The following is a 20,157-nucleotide window of genomic DNA, read 5'->3' as shown; positions in this document are numbered from 1 at the left end:
ATTTTTAGCGCTAATGCTTGTTTACCCTCAGCAACTGCGTTCCAGGCCAACCTCACGGGGGTGTCCGCCGCCAACCACCCCCCCCCCACCCTCTCCGCCTGGCCTTGCCAATCCATGTTTTTGCAGGGCAACAGTTTGCTTGGCAGGCAAATTGATAGCTAGAGTCGCTCTAGAACCTTGCACCATCTTCAGTGAACATAAATTATTGTGTAGAGCAAACGGGGGGGCTGGCGGCAGTCCAGCGAGCCAGCCAATTGTTGTGGGGGCACGGAGAGAGAGAGAAAGAGCGATATAGTGGACGTCTAGCTGCTCTCCTCAATAGCTTTTCATGGCGCGCTGGGCTCCAGATGCCCCTTTGAAGCCACATAAATTGAAACTGTTTTACCTCTGAACAAAAAAATAGCATGGTCGTCACTAGGGCTGCACAATATATCGTTTCAGCATCGATACCGTGATCATTCGCTAGAGCCACAATCGCAATATTGTTTACATGTGTTTTTTGATGCCTGTGATTGTATAATGACTTTAAAAGCAGTCAGGTGTAAGACATTGTACCATTTGTGACTTTAACAATGATTTATTTTATTGAATTATTTTTATTTTTGTCATTCAGTTACTGTACTTAGACTGGGGAAACGATAAATCACTTTATTTCAGTTGCATCTTCATCTTGATCGTATTTATAGAATGTTATACATGAAACATGGACATGGACATACAGAACCGCACTGCAAATAGCACAGACCACGGCGAAAATGTGACGGGAGACCCCAAAAAGTTTATAGATTGTTTATAAGATTTTAAGGAGATACAGAAAGTGAACCTCAAGTCATCAATCTCTGACTAAATACATGCATGAAAATACTCACAGCACATGCAAATACAGAAATGCACTGCAAATAGCACAGACCATGGCAAAAATGTGTCCTGGAAATTAGTTTTTATTTTATGTAGATGCACTCCCACTGCAGAATCCTCCCAGTTGATCTAACATCATCAATTCTTTCCAAATAGAGATATTAAGCCTGGTGAAACTGTATTTATATCGCAAAATAAAAAATATTGCAATGCTAGATTTTTCCAATATCGTGCAGCCGTAGTAGTCACCACGTAAAGACATGTTTGTTCACATGCTGACCAACACAATGAGCACTGGTATGCACACACACCACTGGAGCATCGAGGGAGGGGCTGTAACTGGGATGGTGCGCAGCAAAACATGTGTTTCTTACTCAGAGTTTTTTAGTTTCTAGTCCAAATATCTAAAGATTCTTAAATCAAGGAACATTTCGCTTGTTTGGAAAATGTTTCTTGATTTAGGTAGTTTTAGATGTTTGCACTTCTAAGTAAGAAAAGGATTTGTGTAGTGTGCATTTAGTAAAACTCAGGGTGTGTATGTGTGTGTGTGTGTGTGCAAATCAAGTCACATTCTTGCAGTCTTTCTCCTTGTTGTCTGGATGCAGTGTAGGGCTCAAGCAAAGCATTTAAATTTAGGCACACACTGCAAAAATGCTTGATTTTAGTCCAAATATTTTAAAAATCATAACCCTTATGTACCGTTGGGGATGTTTTCATGCACTCTGGGGTGATTTAGAGTCTTAATTTGGCCATAACTTCTTCTGTTTCAGCTAGCAGAATGACTCTTGGTGACAAATCTTATTTGGACACATATTTTGGGAAAATGCTTTATTTTTAAAAAAACTCAACAATACACTCTGGGTAAACTGACTACCCTTTTGTTGTGTTCAGGATGAAAACATCCACTGAATTAAACATCTACTAAATTAAACTGCTGTAAAAATGCATCTGATTAATATCTTTTCTTTTTTTGTGCATAAATCTGTTAATCACCCTCAGTCCTGATCAAAACTACTAAATGTTTTAGAAAATGACAGGATTTGACCTCTTTAATTGTTGAATTCATAAATAATGTCACTGATTTGGTGAAAACACACACAAAATGGTGTATTTTCAATTTAAAAGTAGTTGTAGACTGGATTTATTCGACCTTTTCTCTCAGTCTTGAACATGTGAAGCAACATCCCCTTTGCTGCATTGTTTTTGACTGATTTTCATGTTTTCTCCATAGTTTACTGTTGGTGCTGCTTTTGCTCCATTGACTTCCATTATAATTATATTTTTTGATTGAGCCTTGACAGCATATAATCACGCATTCTTGATTATTGGTGGTTTTCCCTGTTAGGAAGAGGTAAGATGTGTAACTTTTACTGTTGGTCATCAGTTGGCACCATTAACCCCTTTAGATAGGCCTGTGTAAAATAGCTTCATTTCTGGATTTATATGGAGTATAACAGTAAATTAAAGTGTGTGTGTGTCTGTGAGTGTGTGAGAGTGACCTTTACACACTTACCTTGATGCGTCTGAGTAAATCAAAAGATGCATCTCAGTTCTCAGAGCTACATGCAGTAAATAAAAACAAAGACTGTGTATGTATGCACCATCAAATGTGCTTATAATGGAAGTCAATGGGGGAAAACAGCCGCCAACAGTAAATTAGGGAGAAAGAATGAAAATCTAACAAAGCATCAAAGCCAGTGTTGTTACTAATCATTCACATGTTCAAGACTGAGAGAAAAGGTCGAATAAATCCAGTCCACAACTACTTTATATTGAAAATACGCCATTTTGTGTGTTTTTTCACCAAATCAGTGACATTATTTATGAATTCAGCAATTAAAGAGGTCAAATCCTGTCATTTTCTAAAACATTTAGTAGTTTTGATCAGGACTGAGGGTGATTAACAGATTTATGCACAAAAAAACCCCAGAAAAACTATTAATCTGATGCATTTTTACAGCAGTTTAATTCTAGTTTTCATCCTATACATAACAAAAGGGCAGTCAGTTTGAACAGTGCACAAGGGTTAAATCAAGAAGCATGTTCTAGACTAGCAAATTCATGTCTTGTTTTCATAAATGATGAATCAAAATGAAGTGAGATTTTCCCCAAAACAAGCAAAAAATGAATAAACTCTGTGAGGGGAACTAATAAAGTCTCTCTGTAAAAAAGTTATCTCTGTATATTGAGTCATTTCAACATCGTAGTTAACTAAACAATCTTTAAATGTTTCATGCCAATACACATATTATAACTATTATTCACAGACTGTGTGGAAAATGCAATATAGGTCAGCACGGTGGCTCAGTGGTTAGCACTGTGGCCTCACAGCAAGACAGTTCTAGTTCTAGCCTCGGCTTGGTCAGTTGGTGTTTCTGTGTGGAGTTTGCATGTTCTCCCCGTGTTGGTGTGGGTTTCCTCCGGGTGCTTCGGTTTCCCCCATAGTCCAAACACATGCGCTATAGGGGAATTGATCAACTAAATTAACCCCAATGAGAGAGTGTCTGTGAATGGGGGTGTATGGGTGTTTCCCAGTACTGGGTTGCAGATGGAAGGGCATCCGCTGTGTAAAACATATGCTGGAATAGTTGGCGGTTCATTCCACTGTGGTGACCTGTTATGAATAAAGGGACTAAGAGTGAATGAAATGCAATATATACAGTATATTCAAATCAATCTTATTGAAATAAAGCTGCAGCCTTCATTTGGTTGGAATATCAGTCCTGCAGGAACACACGTATGTAAATGCATTATTAACAGCCTCTCTAAATTTAAAATGTGCCAATCTTTCTGCGGATTTCTGTATAGCAGATATTAAAATGTCATTCTGTGCTTTGATTGATTTTATTGGGAGTCTGTGTTATCTTGCTGCGCTCAGTTTGATTAAACATACAGACACGATCACAGTCAATTTGAGCTGTGCGTCGCGGGGAAACTCAAATCCTTCAGCCATGATGGAGTACTTGCAGAATAATTGAAACCGTTGGCAGGAGACGACGGAGTTATGAGAAAATGCCCTCTTTTTTCAGCTCAGATCAGAACAGAAATGTAAATCACATGGTTAGGGGTTGACAATGTTGTTAGCATGTTAGCATCTAGCTAAAACGAAATCTACGCTGCAAAAAAATGCTTTTCTTAGAGTTTTTGTCTAGTTTCTAGTCTAAATATCTAAACATTCTGAAATCACGAAGCATTTTCAAGACAAGTATTAAATATTGTCTTGTTTTCAGAATGAAGAGTCATAATTAAGTGAGTTTTTTCCTCAAAACAAGCTAAATTTGCTGATTATTTTGCTTGTTTAAAGAAAAATCTCACTTAATTTTGACATAATATTTCTAAAAACAAGACAATCTGTTTTCCTTGTCTATAAAATGCTTCTTCATTTAAGAATTTTCAGATATTTTAGCTAAAAACAAGACGAAAACACCATAGAAAATCAATGCTTTACCAGCATTCTTCAAAATATTGTCATTTGTGTTTGAAGAAAGAAATTTGAATAGCTTTTAATCAATTGAAGGGTGATTAAATGGACGCCAGAATGCTCGTTTGAGTGAACTGTCCCTTTAACATCTGCGTTTGTGCATTTAAAAACATCTCTGATTGAGTGTAAAGCAATCTATTGCACATTCCCTTTAGTAAATACACTCACCGGCCACTTTATTAGGTACACCTGTCCAACTGCTTGTTAAAGCAAATTTCTACTCAGCCAATCACATGGCAGCAGCTCACTGCATTTAGGCATGTAGACATGGTCAAGACGATCTGCTGCAGGTCAAAGCGAGCATCAGAATGGGGAAGAAAGGGGATTTAAGAGACTTTGAACATGGCATGGTTGTTGCTGCCAGATGGGCTGCTCTGAGTATTTCAGAAACTGCTGATCTACTGGGATTTTCACGCACAACCATCTCTAGGATTTACAGAGAATGATAAAGAGGAAATATCCAGTGAACGGCATGATAACGCACCATGTCATAAAGCGCCAATCATCTCAGACTGGTTTCTTGAACATGACAATGAGTTCACTGTACTCAAATGGCCTCCACAGTCACCAGAGCTCAATCCAATAGAGCACCTTTGGGATGTGGTGGAACGGGAGATTGGCATCATGGATGTGCAGCCGACAAATCTGCAGCAACTGTGTGATGCTATCATGTCAATATGGAGCAAAATCTATGCCATGAAGGATTAAGGCAGTTCTGAAGCCAAAAGGGGGTCCAACCCGGTACTAGTAAGGTGTACCTAATAAAGTGGCCAGTGAGTGTGTATCATTGCATTACAGTATATAGCATTATGTCTGGGTGTGTGCAGTTAATAGTGCATTGTTGCATTACGACACACACCTCAGAACTGCATCATTTCGTGCACTAGTTGTTCTAGTCTGGATAGTGTGCGAGTGGTCTGCAGAGTCTGCAGGGGGATGTGCTGGGTTTCATTAGGCTTGCAGGACTCTTTAATTCATTGCAGTCTGGCCTCGTACTGATGAAGTCATTCATCAAGCGCACGGTCAGCCGCTCCGCTGGGGAGAGAGAGAGAGAGAGTGTGTGTGTGTGTGTGTGTGTGTGTGTGTGTGAGAAGGGGGGTTGATGTGTGTTTGGGGGCACTGAGGGTTCAGGCTCTACGTTACTTCGAGTTGCGGTGAAGAGCACATCACACCCTGTGATTTAGCCAATAGAGTGCAAACACACGTGCACACACACACACACACACACACACACACACACACAGACACAGACATGCACTCTGGGAAATAAAAGCGGCCCACATGCACTTGCTGTGGACTGTATGATGCACTGACACATCCCAGAGGACCCCTTCCACAGCCGTGTGTGTGTGTGTGTGTGTGTGTGTTAATGTATGTGTGTAGGTGAATATGAATGTGTGCTTGTTGTGTGTGCATGAGTAAGTGTGTGTGTGGGTGTGTTTGTGCATGTGTGAGTGAGTGTGTGTATCTAAATATGTGTGTTTGGTGTGTGTGTGTCTGTGTGTGCATGTAAATAGGTGTGTGTGCGTGTGTGATTAAGTGTGTCTGTATGTGTGTGATTGTGTGTGTATGGGATTGAGTGTGTGTGTGTGTGTGTGTGTGTTTTTGTGTATTCGATTGAGTGTGTGTGTGTGTGTGTAATTGAGTGTGTGTGTGTATATGAATGTAAGTGCATGTGTGAGTGTGTGTTTGTGTGCATATGTGATTGTGTATGTGTGTGTATATGTGTGTGTGTGATTGAGTGTGTGTATACATGTACGTGATTGTGTGTGTGTGTGTGTGTGCATGTGTATTTGAGTGTTTGTATATGTTTGTGTATGTGATTGAGTGTGTGTATACAGTATGTGTGTTTGTGTGATTAAGTGTGTCCGTATGCGATTGTGTGTGCGTATGCGATTGTGTGTGTGTGTGTGTGTGTGTGTGTGTGTGTGTATGTATGCGATTGTGTGTGCGTATGCGATTGTGTGTGTGTGTGTGTGTATGTGTGTGCGTATGTGATTGAGTGTGTGTGTGTATATATATATGTATTTGATTGTGTGTGTGTGTGATTGTGTGTATTTGTGATTGTGTGTGCTTATGTGATTAAGTGGATGTGTATATATGTATGTGATTGTGTATTTGTGTGATTGTGTGTGTGTGTGCGTATGTGATTGAGTGTGTGTAATTACGTATGTGATTGTGAGTGTATAGATGTGTGTGTATATGTGATTGAGTGTGTGTGTGTGTGCGTATGTGTGTTTGTGTGAGTGTGTATATATGTGTGTGCGCTCGTAATAACAGCTCAGGCAGCAGAAAGCAGCGGGTACCATTAACGGGCTGCAGCGTAATTAACAGCTGATTGGATCTGAGGCTCGCGCTGGCATCTGCAATAAAATAAGCTGCTCATTTTTCTGTGGGATAATTTATAGACTGCACCTCTTCGCATTCTGCGGCCGGCCGGTGGGTCGGTGCTTTTCTCCGGCTCTTAGTAATTCACTCTATTGATTGAGCTTAAAGCGACAGGAACACTTTCAATCTCTCTGTGATCTCTCATGCTAAGTTTACTCTCCGCCGTGCTGTTAGCGTGTCATGCACACCGCTGGACACTGTGAATAATTGATGGAAAAGGTAGTGCTGCGTTCGGGTTTCACTTGTTTTGTCATTTGATGCCTCATTTTACAGCGCCGGACTCGACCCGAGATGTCACCCGGATGCACATTACTCTGGTTTCACAGCTGTATTTACAGAACGCTGAGTTTGGGTGCTTTATAGACGATTTACACTGAGAAAAATACGGTTCTAGACTCATTTCTTGTCTAAATATCTACAAATTCCTAAAGCAAGAAGCCATTTCTAGACCAGCAAAACATATAGTGTTGTTTTCAGAAACATTGAGTCAACATTAAGGGAGTTTCTCCTTAAAACAAGCTCAATAATCTGACAATAACATTATAAATAAGATGATTCTGCTCATCCCAGATTATTGTCATGAGGCCATTATAAATATGTCCTGAGTTTAATAACAGCGTCGTTACTCTATTTTTTGACCTCAACTATGAATTTATCATTGAAAAACTAACAGCGCTCTTATAAAATGATCTGACAGAGTCACGACACTTTTAATGAGACATTATAATGACAAATACAGCGCAAACGTGATCAGAAAAATATTCATAAGGGTTTCATGACAGTCTTACGAACACCCCTTCAAGTAAAGTGTTACCAAGAAGGTTTGAAACCACATGAGGAGCAATAAAGGAGGTCATTTTCATTTTTGGGTGAACTGTCCCTTTAAAAAACTCTGAAGAGCACTAAAAAAGCATGAGGAGGGATTACTTTTGCAGTGGACATTATTGCATATGCATTTGTAGGAGTTTCAGTTTCAGATGCAACATTTATAGGAGAGGATTTCAGTCATATCAAATGAAATCAGATTCACTGATTGTTGAAGAAAACAAAACTAAGACAGCAAAACCTTTCTGAATAATAGTGTCAGTGTTCTGATTTACATTAAACACATTTCACATGAAATATCTTACATTAAAAGACAATACTGGTTTGTATCTGAAGTGAGCGGTGCATATTATACTATATACAGTTGAAGTCAGAATTATTCGCCCTCCTGTGATTTTTCTTCTTCATATATTTACCAAAATGATGTTTAACCGAGCAAGGAATTGCTCACAGTGTTTCTATATTTGTTCTTCTGGAGAAAGTCTTCATTTCAGCTACAATTAAAGCAGTTTTTAGTTTTTAAAACCATTTTAAGGTCAATATTATTAGCCCCCTTATGCGATTTGTATTTTCAGATTGTCTACAGGTGAGTACATGAACAGGAGATTTCCATTTTTGGGTGAACTGTCCCTTTAAAAAACCTCAGCGCTAAAAAAAAGCATGAGGAGGGATTACTTTTGCAGTGGACATTATTGCATATGCATTTGTAGGAGTTTCAGTTTCAGATGCAACATTTATAGGAGAGGATTTCAGTCAGATCAAATGAAATCAGATCGTTTCAGAAGAAAACAAAACCCAAAGACAGCAAAACTATTTTAAGGTCAATATTATTAGCCCTCTTAAGTGATTTGTTTTTTTCAGATTGTCTACTGGCGAGTAAATTAACAGGTATTTTTCATTTTTGGGTGAGCTGTCCCTTTAAAAAACTCTGAAGAGCACTAAAAAACATGACGAGGGATTACTTTTGCAGTTGACATTATTGCATATGCATTTGGAGGAGTTAAATTTTCTGATGCAACATGCAAAAAACAATACTGGTTTGTATAAAACGTTTGCAATATAGATTATACAATATTACAATGCGATTTACAGTTAAAGTTAGAATTATTCACCCTCCTGTGATTTTTCTTCATATATTTATCAAAATGATGTTTAACAGAGCAAAGAATTGCTCACAGTATTTCCTCTAATGCTTTTTTCTTCTGGAGAAAGTCTTATTTGCTTTAATTTTTGCGTGAACTAACCCTTTAAAGTGCAGTGTGTTAAATAAATCCCAGCATGTTCCAGGGAAACACACACACACACAGACACACACACATTTACAACCGTTTTCATCCTCCAGCTTGTGTATTTGCAGTGATTTGTGCAGCGGAGCTCAGGGAAACTGGATCTGCGGTGTATTGTGTCTGTGGTCAGGATATCTAAAGCTGGGGATGAGGGGTTTTAAGTGATTTCTGTTTTATTTTGATTTTTTTCATTCCTCTGTCTGGGTGAGAGGATATAATGTGATCTCGCTGCTGAAACGGGTCTCTGGGTTGTTCAGATCATTGGGTTTGTGGTGGCTGGAGGAGACGTGCAGCATTTATCCTTTGATTTAATGACACACGCCTGAAATTAAACACTCATACATGATGTGCAGTTTAATGACAGCATCGGAGATTAATAGAAACACACAAACACTCGATATAGACTGAGAGAAATGTCAGAAATGACACAGATATTGCAGATTTAAGCATGAAATTACAACTATTATTTCCCCTTGATATTTATGTTTGCTTTTAGACAACATGCTGCTAATGCTTTAACTTCAGAAGTGTTAGGAATCAGTCGTATTTGGTGAAAATGAGCAAAAAAGATAATGTTTTGATTTAAATTACTGTATGAAGAAATGTTTTTATGCACACACACACACACACACACACACACACACTCAAATGTGTGCATGTTTGCCTGACAGAAAACACAAACACTCAACAGGGAATGAAATGTAAGAAATAAATGAAAAAATCCATCAAAATAACACAAAAAAATCCACTTTTCAGATGTTTATACACATTTTTAGACGACATGCTGCTAATATTTTAACTTCATTTCTTTCATTGAGTTAAGAAATCAATATCTCGTGAAATAACCCTGATTTTTATTCACAAGAAATGAAGACATTTGTTATTTTGACATTTTATGATTATAAAATTTATATATAAATATACACTCACCGGCCACTTTATTAGGTACACCTTACTAGTACCAGTTTGGACCCCCTTTTGCCTTCAAAACTGGAAAAATTCCTCAGAGATTTTGCTCCATGCTTCATGTTGTTTGAGTCGAGCATCTGAATGTGGCAGCAGAAATGGAGACTCATCAGACCAGGCAACGTTTCTCCAATCTTCTATTGTCCAGTTTTGGTGAGCCTGTGTGAATTGTAGCCTCAGTTTCCTGTTCTTAAATTAAAGGTAATAAAATTAATAATAATGTTAATAATAATAATAATGGTGGTTCATTCCGCTGTGGCGACCCCGGATTAATAAAGGGACTAAGCCGAAAATGAATAATAATAATAATATTAATAATAATAACAATAATAATAATATTAATAATAATAACAATAATAATAATAATAATAATAGTAATTTTAACAATAATATTAATAATAATAATAATTATAATAATAACAATAATAACATTAATAATAATAATAACAATAACAATAATAATAATAATAATAGTAATTTTAACAATAATATTAATAATAATAATAATAATATTTAGAATAATAATAACAATAATAATAATAATAATAATAATAATAACAATAACAATAATAATAATAATAATAGTAATTTTAACAATAATATTAATAATAATAATAATAATATTTAGAATAATAATAACAATAATAATAATAATAATAATAATAATAATAATAATAACAATAGTAGTAGTAATAATAATAATAATAAAATTAATAATAATATTTATAATAATAATGATAACAATAATATTATTAATAATAACAATAATAATTTTAACAATAATAATAATATTTATTGGATTTTTGAAGAATTGTGATCAGAGCTTTATAGTATTAAACCATATATAAAATATATAAATATATATATATACAATGACAATCTTCTGCTGTCTGTAAGAGAATCAGACACACACACACACACACATACACACAGTCGTCTTGCCAAGCATATGTCAGCACTTAGCAATCCAAAACTGTATTTGTGCGTGGCCATTATCATATTTCTTTGTTAATGATTTGAGCATATTAAAGCTGCGGTGTGTATGAGCAGAGTCTGACTCAGCGGCTCTCCTTCCTTCATTATTCCTTCAATCTTACAATTGTTTTCTGATGAACTGGAGACATTCCTGAAGAGTTCCCTTTAATTAAACCTCCAGAGCTCAGGGTCAGTGTGTGTGTGTGTGTGTGTGTGTGTGTGTGTGTGTGTGTGTGTGTGTGTGTGTGTGTGAATATGAATGTGTGGATGTGTGTTTGTCATTATGAGTGAGTGTGCATGTTTATGTATGTTTGTATGTGTGTGTGCATGTGTTTGTGTTGTCTGTGTTTTTTGCATGTGTGTGAGTGTGTGTATGTAAATATGAATGTTTGTATGTGTCTGTGTGTTTGTGTGTATGTGTGTGAGCTTGCATGTGTGCGCATGTTTGTGTGTGTATATGTATGCGTATAGGTGTGTGTGTGTGTGTGCGTATGTGAATATGTACAAGTGTCTGTGTGTTTGTGTATGCGTGTTTGTTTTGCGTGTGTTTATGTGTATGTGTGTGTGTGTGTGTGTTTGTGTGCACATATGAATACGTGTCTGTGTTTGTGTACGCATGTTTGTGTGTGTGTGTGTGTGGGTGTGTGCGTGTGTGTATGTGCACATGTGCATGTGTGTGCATTTGTTTGTGTTTGTGTGTTAGTGTGAGTGTGGTTTTGTTTGTGTCTGTCTGTTTTTGCATGTGTGCATCCATGCATGTGTGTGTATGTGTGTGTGTAAGTGCGTATATACGTATGTTCAATTGTGTGTGTGTGTGTGTTAATGCGTATATACGTATGTTCAATTGTGTGTGTGTGTGTGTGTGTGTGCGTGTGTGTGTTTGTCTTTGTGTGGGTTTGTCATGTGTGCTTTGTGATGTGTGTCTATATGTTCATGGTGTGTATGTGCTCGTTTGTGTGTGTGTGTGTGTATGTTTGTATGTATTAATGTGTGTGTGTGTGCATAAGTGCATATTTTCATCTGTGTATGTTTGTGTGTGCATGTGTGTATATGTTCTTTTGTCTGTATGTGTGTGTGTGTGTGTGTGTGTGTGCATATTTTCATCTGTGTGTGTGTATGTGTGTATGTATTAATTTGTGTGTGTGGGGGCACGTGTGTATGTGTGTGTGTCGCGAGGGCTGAATAAAGCGGTGTGTGTGAGTGTGTGTGTGTGTGTGTTTGCTGGTTAATCTGCCTCTTAAAGACATCTGTCAGAGCGGATCACTATTGTTTGTCATGCTGCAGACACAAATCCAATCCTGCCGCTTCTATCATGTCACATTTGGCAGATCAGCAGTGACACAAATTGTATCATAGCGTCCCGCGCGGGGCTTGCGCTCGCAGGAGCCACCGCTGGCAGTCAGAGACCTTTGCAGAAACGCCTGCGTTAGCTTTAGCTTGGCCTGCGTTCAGGGACTCGGCGCTAACCGTCGAGGAAAGCGGCGTGTTTTGCGTCTTTGCGCTCGGAGCCATGCGTCTCATCTGATTGGCTGAGTGTGTCTCCCTGCACACATGCTTCCATTAATTGGCCTGATCCTGATTCAGCTGCACTCTGATCTCTTATCATGGGGCCTGTTTGCATCATATAAGCAGCACACACACACACACACACACACACACACACACACACACGCACAGCTATCTTTATGGGGACCTAATGATGCTCCTACAGTATTGTATATTCTCTCCCCCCTCACAGCAAACAATCTGCACTATTACATCTTCACAATACTTCATACTGTCTGATTTATGAGCCCTTTTCCTTATGGGGACCAAAAAATGTCCTCACAAGGTCAAAATTACTGGTATTGCTATACTTGTGGGGACATTTGATCATCAAAATGTTCGGAATACAAGACATACACACATACACACACCCATAAAAACACTCAGACACACCCACAGGAGCTCACACACTCCTACACACACACACACACACTTGATAAGCTATCTTCATGGGGACATAATAATGTTTCTACTGTATATTCTTTCCTCTCCTCCTCACAGCAAACAATCTGCACTATTACATCTTCACAATACTGCATACTGACAGATTTATGAGCCCTTTTCCTTATGGGGACCAAAAAAATGTCCCCACAAGGTCAAAAATGACTGGTATTGCTATACTTGTGGGGACATTTGGTCACCACAATGTTAGAAATACGAGACATACACAAACACACATAAAAACACTCAAGACACACACTCACAGGCGCACACACACTCCTACACACACTTGTACAGGTATCTTTATGGGGACGTAATGATGTTCCTACTGTACAGACTGTATATTCTCTCCTCTCCTCCTCACAGCAAACAATCTGCACTATTACATCTTCACAATACTTCATACTGACAGATTTATGAGCCCTTTTCCTTATGGGGACCAAAAAATGTCCCCACATGGTCACAAATTACAGGTATTGCTATACTTATGGGGACATTAGGTCCCTCACAGTGTTATCAATACAAGACACGCACAAACACACACTTGTAAACATGGTTTACAGGGACTCTGCATAGCCATAATGTGTTTTATACAGTAAATTGCAGTGTTTTGAATTACAAAAAGGTCAGCATGGTGGCTCAGTGGTTAGCACTGTGGCCTCACTGCAAGAAGGTCGCTGGTTCGAGTCCCGGTTGGGTCAGTTGGTGTTTCTGTGTGGAGTTTGCATGTTCTCCTTTAGTCCCTTTATTCATCAGAGGTCACCACAGCTGAATGAACCACCAACTATTCCAACATATGTATTACACAGCGGATGCCCTTCCAGCTGCAACCCATTACTGGAAAACACCCATACACACTCATTCACACACACATACACTCATACACTGTGGACAATTTAGTTGATCAGTTCCCCTATAGCGCATGTGTTTGGACTGTGGGGAAAACTGGAGCACCCGGACTGACCCAGCCGGGACTCGAACCAGCGACCTTCTTGCTGTGAGGCCACAGTGCTAACCACTGAGCCACCATGGCGCCCCATCTATTAAATAGGCAGTGTGTGTGTGGTCATCACCGCATGCATCGTCAGTGTATGTGTGTGTTTTCTAATCCCGATCGTCTCTTGTGTTTCCCTCCAGCACCCGTATCCTTCAGAAGAGCAGAAAAAGCAGCTGGCTCAGGACACCGGCCTCACCATCTTACAAGTAAACAACTGGTGAGTCTTTCTTCATCTCGTCCTCTCATGTTCCCTCAGAAGTGTTTCAAGGGGACAAGGACGGCCGCTATTGCATCTCTACACACAGCTTAGCTCATAACCCGAGGTGGCGGATTAAATAAAAGGATCACAGAGCCACACAGATTGATAGAGGAATTATTTATCAGAAAAAGACGTTTAATATATATTATCGCTAGCTTCATTTAAAGTTCAGATTAATTGAGCTGACAGCTTCTTTTCAAAAACTCCGGGATTTCCTGGCCTTACACAAACGTAATTATACGCAGGGCTATGTTATCGGTCTAATTCCATGTAGTGGAGCTTTTTATTTACAAATGAGAAGTCCCGGGCTTTTATTCGCAGCTCCGCTTAATGTATTTATCAAAGCGAGTCTCATTTTGGCGGGGCTGTATCTGTCGGGGACAGGCGGCGGCTCTCGGCGTTATCACCCTGGGGTCAATTGATTTTTTTCTGCTGCTTTTGTGATTCATCCCCCCCCCCTACACCTCGTTCTGTTGCGGGATCACAATGAAGAACACGCCTGGAGAATGAGCTGGGTTTGTCCACTTAAATTGGCCGTAGGAAGCGCTGTTATCTGCCCGGCGGTGTGGACGGCGTTTCAATTACGGCCGCTCGTGCCGTCACACACCTACGGCAGCAGAAAATTGAGTCGCTTCGGCTGTTTCATGCTGATTAATGCCGAAACGCACTGAGAAGCCGACTGAAATGTGTTGGATGTGTATAATAATTCAATATATGGTGATTATGAACATGTTCACTTCAAGTATGTACAGCACTATTCACTATAATTATTGTTTGAAAGCAGCTGCACATCATTGCATCACAATCAAATTCGGAAAAGGTTATTAGTTAACTTTATTAGCTATTAATAGCTTAACTAGTATAATATATAGTATAAATAATTAACTAGTAACTATTCGCTTTTAACAGTTAGAGTTGTTAAATATACACATAGCTAAGCTGCAGTTATATAGCGTATACAGTGGAGAAAATAAGCATTGAACATGTTTTCGTGTTTTAATCTGGGAATAATATCTCTAAAGGGTGACATGCGTGAAGCAGGTTTTGGTAAAAACCCAAACAATACAAACATAAAAACAAAACAAAAGATGCTTCTCTGGGTCTCGTCTATCAAATCTGAGCTTTAATTTATATTCTCAATTGGATTCGGATCAGGTGATTGGCTGGGCCATTCTACAGATTGATTTTCTTTCTCTGAAAGCATCTGAAAGTTTCCTTGGCTGTGTTTTGGATCGTTGTCTTGCTGAAATGTCCACCCTGGTTCCATCTTCATCCTCCTGCTAATGTAGATGTTGGACTGAAGCAGCTGATATTCATTTGTAAACTAATTAGCTTTGTTTTCTTTGCGTATATGGATTCATTATTCGGTGAACACTTCAAGTCAACGGCCCCTTTAGAAATATGTTTTCTGAGACAAACAGTGACGTGTTCAGTACTTATATTTCATGATGTAGGTGATGTCTCTGTGTAGATGTTCAATAAAGTAGACATGAATAATGTCGATATCTTAACATACAGTGATTACATAGTAGTGAACAACTTCAGCAATTAAAGGGTCAGTTCACCCATACGTTTAAGTTACGCTCCCTCAAGTGTTTCCAAACCTTAATGAGTTTCTTTACTCTGTTGAACACTAAAGAAGATACTTTGAAGAATGTTGGAAACTTGTAACCATTGACTTCTATAGTAGGAAAAACAAATACTATAGAGGTCAGTGGTTACAGGTTTCCAACATTCTTCGAAATTTCTTCTTTAGTGTTTAACAGAGGAAAGAGTGCAGTTTTGGGTGAACTGGCCCTTTAAATCTTGGTGTGTACGTCTGCGCTCGCACACACTCGCTCAGGTCAGATCTGCTGCGTCCACCTGACATTCCCGGATTCCTCCTGTGACGGAGTGTGTGTGTGTGTGTGTGGATCCGCCTTTGATATGCAGAGACTGACGGGTTTGCTGGACGTCCTGAATCAGGTCTTTGTTCAGAGCAGAATCAAACACAGGAGTCACTGTGAGACGTGACAGAGACAGAGAGACTCCTGCTCCGACAACACCATACACCTCTGTGTGTGTGTGTGTGTGTGTGTGTCAGTTCTGTATGTGTGTTTGTGTGTTAGATGTGCTTGTGTATGAGTATGTGTGTGTCAGATCTGCATGTGTGTGTGAGTGTCAGATATCTGTGTGTCAAAACTGTGTGTGTATGTGCGTGTGTGTGTCTGTGTGTGTGTGTGTGTGTGTGTGTGTGTAAGACTGATGATCATTGCCACTTTAACTGATGCACGCACACACACACACACACACACACACACACACACACACACACACACACGCACACACCACAAGGGTTAACACACCACGACTGCAGCACGCTTAACTTTGACCTACTGTAGACCACGAGGCGCTCTTTATCTGGCCGGCGGTGGTCAGATTGCAGAATTCTCTTTCTAAATATACGGCTGGAGAGCAGACGAGCGTCTGGCAGAGCACAGCATCAGCACGCCTTGCGTTTAGCGAGCGCTAATTGGCAGTTAATTAGCAGAATTGACTCAGTTGTTGGTTCCCAAGCATCTGCCTCTTCATCTGATCTGATATAACTCTCTCAGCGCCACTTTCAGCAGACTGGCACACATCAGAACAACCAGAGGATCCAATTCATTACTCAAACTAGGGCTGGGCCTTTAATCCAATCCAAACTGCAAACGCCATTGTGCACAGCTTATCAAAGAAGTGCAGTGAGACTACAGAGGGCGCTATTGAGGAAAGGTGTGTTGCCAATATCATAATAATAATACTAATACTACTAATATTAATATTAATAATAATAATAATAACAATAATAATAATACTAATAATTGTTTAAAAGTGTTAGCATTATCTAATTAGTACTAATTTTTTCGTGCCTATAAAAACGTGGTTTTAGACTAATTACAGTCGCTGGCCACTTTATTAGGTACACCTGTCCAACTGCTCGTTAACACAAATGTCTAATCAGCCAATCACATGGCAGCAGCTCACTGCATTTAGGCATGTAGACATGGTCAAGACGATCTACTGCAGGTCAAAGCGAGCATCAGAATGGGGAAGAAAGGGGATTTAAGAGACTTTGAACGTGGCATGGTTGTTGGTGTCAGACAGGCTGCTCTGAGTATTTCAGAAACTGCTGATCTACTGGGATTTTCACGCACAACCATCTCTAGGGTTTACAGAGAATGATAAAGAGGAAATATCCAGTGAGCGGCAGTTCTGTGGGCGCAAATGCCTTGTTGATGCCAGAGGTCAGAGGAGAATGGCCAGACTGGTTCCAGCTGATAGAAAGGCAACAGTAACTCAAATAAGCACTCGTTACAACCGAGGTCTGCAGAAGAGTATCTCTGAACACACAAACACGTCCAACCTTGAGGCGGATGGGCTACGCAGCAGAAGACCACACCGGGTGCCGCTCCTGTCAGCTAAGAACAGGAAACTGAGGCTACAATTCACACAGGCTCACCAAAACTGGACAATAGACAGATTGGAGAAACGTTGCCTGGTCTGATGAGTCTCCATTTCTGCTGACACATTCGGATGCTCGGACTCAGAATTTGGCCTCAACAACATGAAAGCATGGATCCATCCTGCCTTGTATCAGCGGTTCAGGATGCTGGTGGTGGTGTAATGGTGTGGGGGGAGATTTCTTTGGGTCCATTAGTACCACTGAGCATCGTGTTAACACCACAGCCTACCTGAGTATTGTTGCTGACCATGTCCATCCCTTTATGAGCACAGTGTCTCCATCTTCTGATGGCTACTTCCAGCAGGATAACGCACCATGTCATAAAGCACCAATCATCTCAGACTGGTTTCTTGAACATGAAAATGAGTTCACTGTACTCAAATGGCCTCCACAGTCACCAGAGCTCAATCCAATAGAGCACCTTTGGGATGTGGTGGAACGGGAGATTGGCATCATGGATGTGCAGCCGACAAATCTGCAGCAACTGTGTGATGCTATCATGTCAATATGGAGCAAAATCTATGCCACGTATCTACGCCACGAAGGATTAAAGCAGTTCTGAAGGCTGAAGGAGGTACTAGTAAGGTGTACCTAATAAAGTGGCCAGTGAGTGTAAATCTTGATGTTAGATATCTGAACAGGAAATCGTCTTTTGCAGTGTTGTTAGTACGCGTTCAGTCTGCAGATGAATGAGCGAGACCGTTTTTCTGCTCTGGGACGATCCGTTTTGTTTGCAGGGGGAAACAAATAGAGAAAGCCTGAAGAAAGAGACGCGTCTGAGGTGAATAAGTGGGTTAATTTCTGTGGTTTTGCAGGTACGACTGGGACCGTGCTGCGCCTCGGGCCGTCTGTGAGCGGAATAGCAATTTTATTACGTTGTCATTAAAGCAATTTCACAGCAGTATTGTTTGTTAATGAGAAGCCGCAAACGAGGAGAGACGCCGCGGACGCTTGCTCTCTTTTTATATCGCTGGAAAATAAATGCACGCTCACCCTTCGCATCTGTCTCTATCTGAACTCAGGCTTGTAAAAGGGAAACCCACTTAAAGCTGAAATATAAAGTCTGTAGTGCCAAGGCTGTGTTTATGAGCTGCCGTCGGACTGCTCCTGCTCTGATAGCTGGACTCCCGTCTGTTTTATGTCCATTTATCATAATATGTCATAGCCACGACAGCCAATCACATCCAGCTTGGACTGCGACACAAAATGCACAGAAGTAGCCTGGGAGTGTGTGAGATGTCTCGAGATATTGTTTCTTATATATTATATTATTTCAAAAGACTAAAATGTCAATAAAAGTTGCGATGGAGAGTTGAATTTTCAACATCGAAAGTCGACAGAGCAGAGATCAACATCCCATAATGCAATTCTAAACGCAAAACACAGAACCTGATCATTAACAGATCGGTATTACAGTGCAGAATCGCCACAGTTGGTTGTTTTAGGGGTTTTTCTGGTCTATCGAGGAGGTTCGTCTGAAAGCGTCCAGGTGTTTTGGCTCTCAGACAGATCAGATGGGTTTTCCAGTTATTTATAGACAGGGCAGATCTGCTGCTGGATGAGGGAAATACAGCCCACATTAGTGAAATAAAGCCTGAGAGAGGCATTCTGCTGACGCTGCAGATCCACAGAGCTGGAGCTGGAGGAGGTTAAGAGGAACAGAGAGAGAGAGAGAAACCCTGGAGAGAAGAAACTCTGACAAGCAGGATTTGGAGGAACGAGTTCATCAGTTTCAGGAAATGTGCATTCATTTGCTCTTCATAGAGTCTCAAACTGAGCTCCATACGGGCTCTTACTCAACAAACCGGATCAAATCAGTTCAGTATGAGGTTTCATTTAGACTGACGGATGGATGGACAGACAGACAGACAGAGATCTAAAAACAGATAGACGGCTGGACAGACAGACAGACAGACAGACAAACAGACGGATAGATGGATGGGATGGATGGATGGGTGGATGGATATATATATAGATAGATGATAGATAGATAGATGGATGGATGGATGGATGGATGGATGGATGGATGGATGGATGGATGGATGGATGGATGGATGGAGGATGGATGGATGGATGGATGGATGGATGGATGGATGGATGGATGGATGGATGGATGGATGGATGGATGGATGGGCAGACAAATAGACCAGACAGACAGACAGAGAGACAGACAAACAGCGAGATAGACAAATCAGACAGACAGATAAACAGACAGACAGATGTATAGACAGATAGATAGACGGACAGACAATGAGACAGACAGACAGACAGACAGACAGACAGACAAATAGACAGGCAAATAGGCAAATGGATAGACAAACAGACTACACAGATTGACACAGAGAGACAGACAGACAGATAGACAAAACAGAATATCTGTAAACTATGATATAGCTGTATTTCAACACTTAAACATGATAACTATAAATAACTGATGTCTTTTCTCTGTGTCATGATGACAGCACATGATATTTGACTAATTATTCTGCGAGACACTAGTATTCAGCTTAAAGAGACATTTAAAGGCTTCACTAGGTTAATTAGGCACGTTTTTGGATAACAGTGGTCAGTTCTGTAGACAATCAAAGATAGAAATCAAGTTTCTTAAGGAGGCTAATAATATTGACTCCACAAACTCCACACGAAACACCA

The 20,157-nt window shown here is 40.0% G+C and overlaps 1 protein-coding gene across 6 annotated transcripts in view; it reads left to right on the top strand.

Annotated features, from left to right (window-relative positions):
• Positions 1-20,157, top strand: part of meis2a (Meis homeobox 2a) — a 92,217-nt gene that overhangs the window by 52,921 nt on the left and 19,139 nt on the right. For all 6 annotated transcript variants that reach the window (XM_056476556.1, XM_056476555.1, XM_056476552.1 and 3 more), the window contains exon 9: positions 13,903-13,979. In XM_056476556.1, coding sequence (XP_056332531.1) covers positions 13,903-13,979 — 77 coding nt within the window. The remainder of the gene's footprint in view (positions 1-13,902; positions 13,980-20,157) is intronic.

Source organism: Danio aesculapii, chromosome 17, assembly GCF_903798145.1.
Source record: "Danio aesculapii chromosome 17, fDanAes4.1, whole genome shotgun sequence".
In the NCBI taxonomy this organism is placed as follows: Eukaryota; Metazoa; Chordata; class Actinopteri; order Cypriniformes; family Danionidae; genus Danio; species Danio aesculapii.
This window is presented reverse-complemented; position numbering and strand designations above follow the sequence as displayed.